This window comes from Eimeria tenella, genomic scaffold, assembly GCF_000499545.2.
Source record: "Eimeria tenella Houghton genomic scaffold, Eth_scaff3312, whole genome shotgun sequence".
Taxonomy (NCBI): Eukaryota; Apicomplexa; class Conoidasida; order Eucoccidiorida; family Eimeriidae; genus Eimeria; species Eimeria tenella.
This window is the reverse complement of record NW_013543130.1, coordinates 258-1,180: the sequence shown is the minus strand read 5'-3', so window position 1 is coordinate 1,180 and position 923 is coordinate 258. Positions and strand designations below refer to the sequence as shown.

At 64.7% G+C, this 923-nt stretch overlaps 1 protein-coding gene across 1 annotated transcript in view; it reads left to right on the top strand.

Annotated features, from left to right (window-relative positions):
- Positions 1-34: 34 nt before the first annotated feature.
- Positions 35-923, top strand: part of ETH_00039010 (uncharacterized protein) — a gene marked incomplete at both ends in the record, with an annotated part of 939 nt that continues 50 nt past the window's right edge. Inside the window, one exon of the mRNA XM_013376315.1 lies at positions 35-923. Within this exon, the coding sequence (XP_013231769.1) occupies positions 35-923 (889 nt within the window).

The window sequence follows — 923 nt, the reverse complement described above, 5'->3', positions numbered from 1 at the left end:
AGCAGCAGCAGCAGCAGCAGCAGCAGGCCCCGCAATGCGGCGGCTGCTGTCGCAGGCCGTGCCTGCTTTGCACATGAAGGCTCAGTCTGTTGCCGAGCTCGTCAGCAGCGAGCGGCACTACATGCGCGAGCTGCCGGCCTCCGCCGCTGCAGCAGCAGCAGCAGCAGCAAGGGCGCCAGGTGCAGCAGCTGCCGCCCCGGGGGCTGCTGCAACAGCCGCCGGGGCGCTGTACGACCCGCGGTACCTGGTGTTTGAGTTCGCGTACAGTTTGCTGCTGCGGCGGTCGCAGGTGCTGCTGCTGCAGCAGTTTCGAGACAGCGTCAAGGCCGGGCGCTCGCTGTGCCACCAAATGATTATGGGGGCTGGGAAGACTACAGTGGTGGCGCCGCTGCTGGCGTTGCTGCTGGCAGACGGGCAGCAGCTAGTGGTGTCAGTGGTTCCTGCTGCGCTGCTGCACTTCTCGCGTGCTGCGCTGCGGGAGCGCTTCAGCGCCATTTTCCAAAAAGGAGTTTTCGTTCTTTCTTTTTCGAGACAAGACGAAGTCTCTGCTGCTCTTTATCTCAAGTTGCTGCAGACGCGGGACAGCCGCGGGATCGTCATTGCCACCCCCACAGCTGTCAAGTCCTTTTTGCTGAAGGCTCTCCACCTCATGCATGTGCTGCAGGCAGCAGCAGCAGGTGCTGCAGCAAAGGGGGCCCTCGAGAGGGGCCTCACCGCCGTGGAGAACATCGGCGCTTCCCACCTCAGAAAGCTCCAGTCCCACTTCTCCAAGCTCCTCAGAATGCCCAAAGCCGGTCAGTCCCCCGCAGCAGCAGCAGCAGCACCAGCACCAGCAGCAGCAGCAGCAGCAGCAGCAGCGGGGGGCGGTGCGTGTGTGTGCAGCAGCAGGGGGGCCCCTGGAGGGGCTGGAGGCGTCGGCGCTG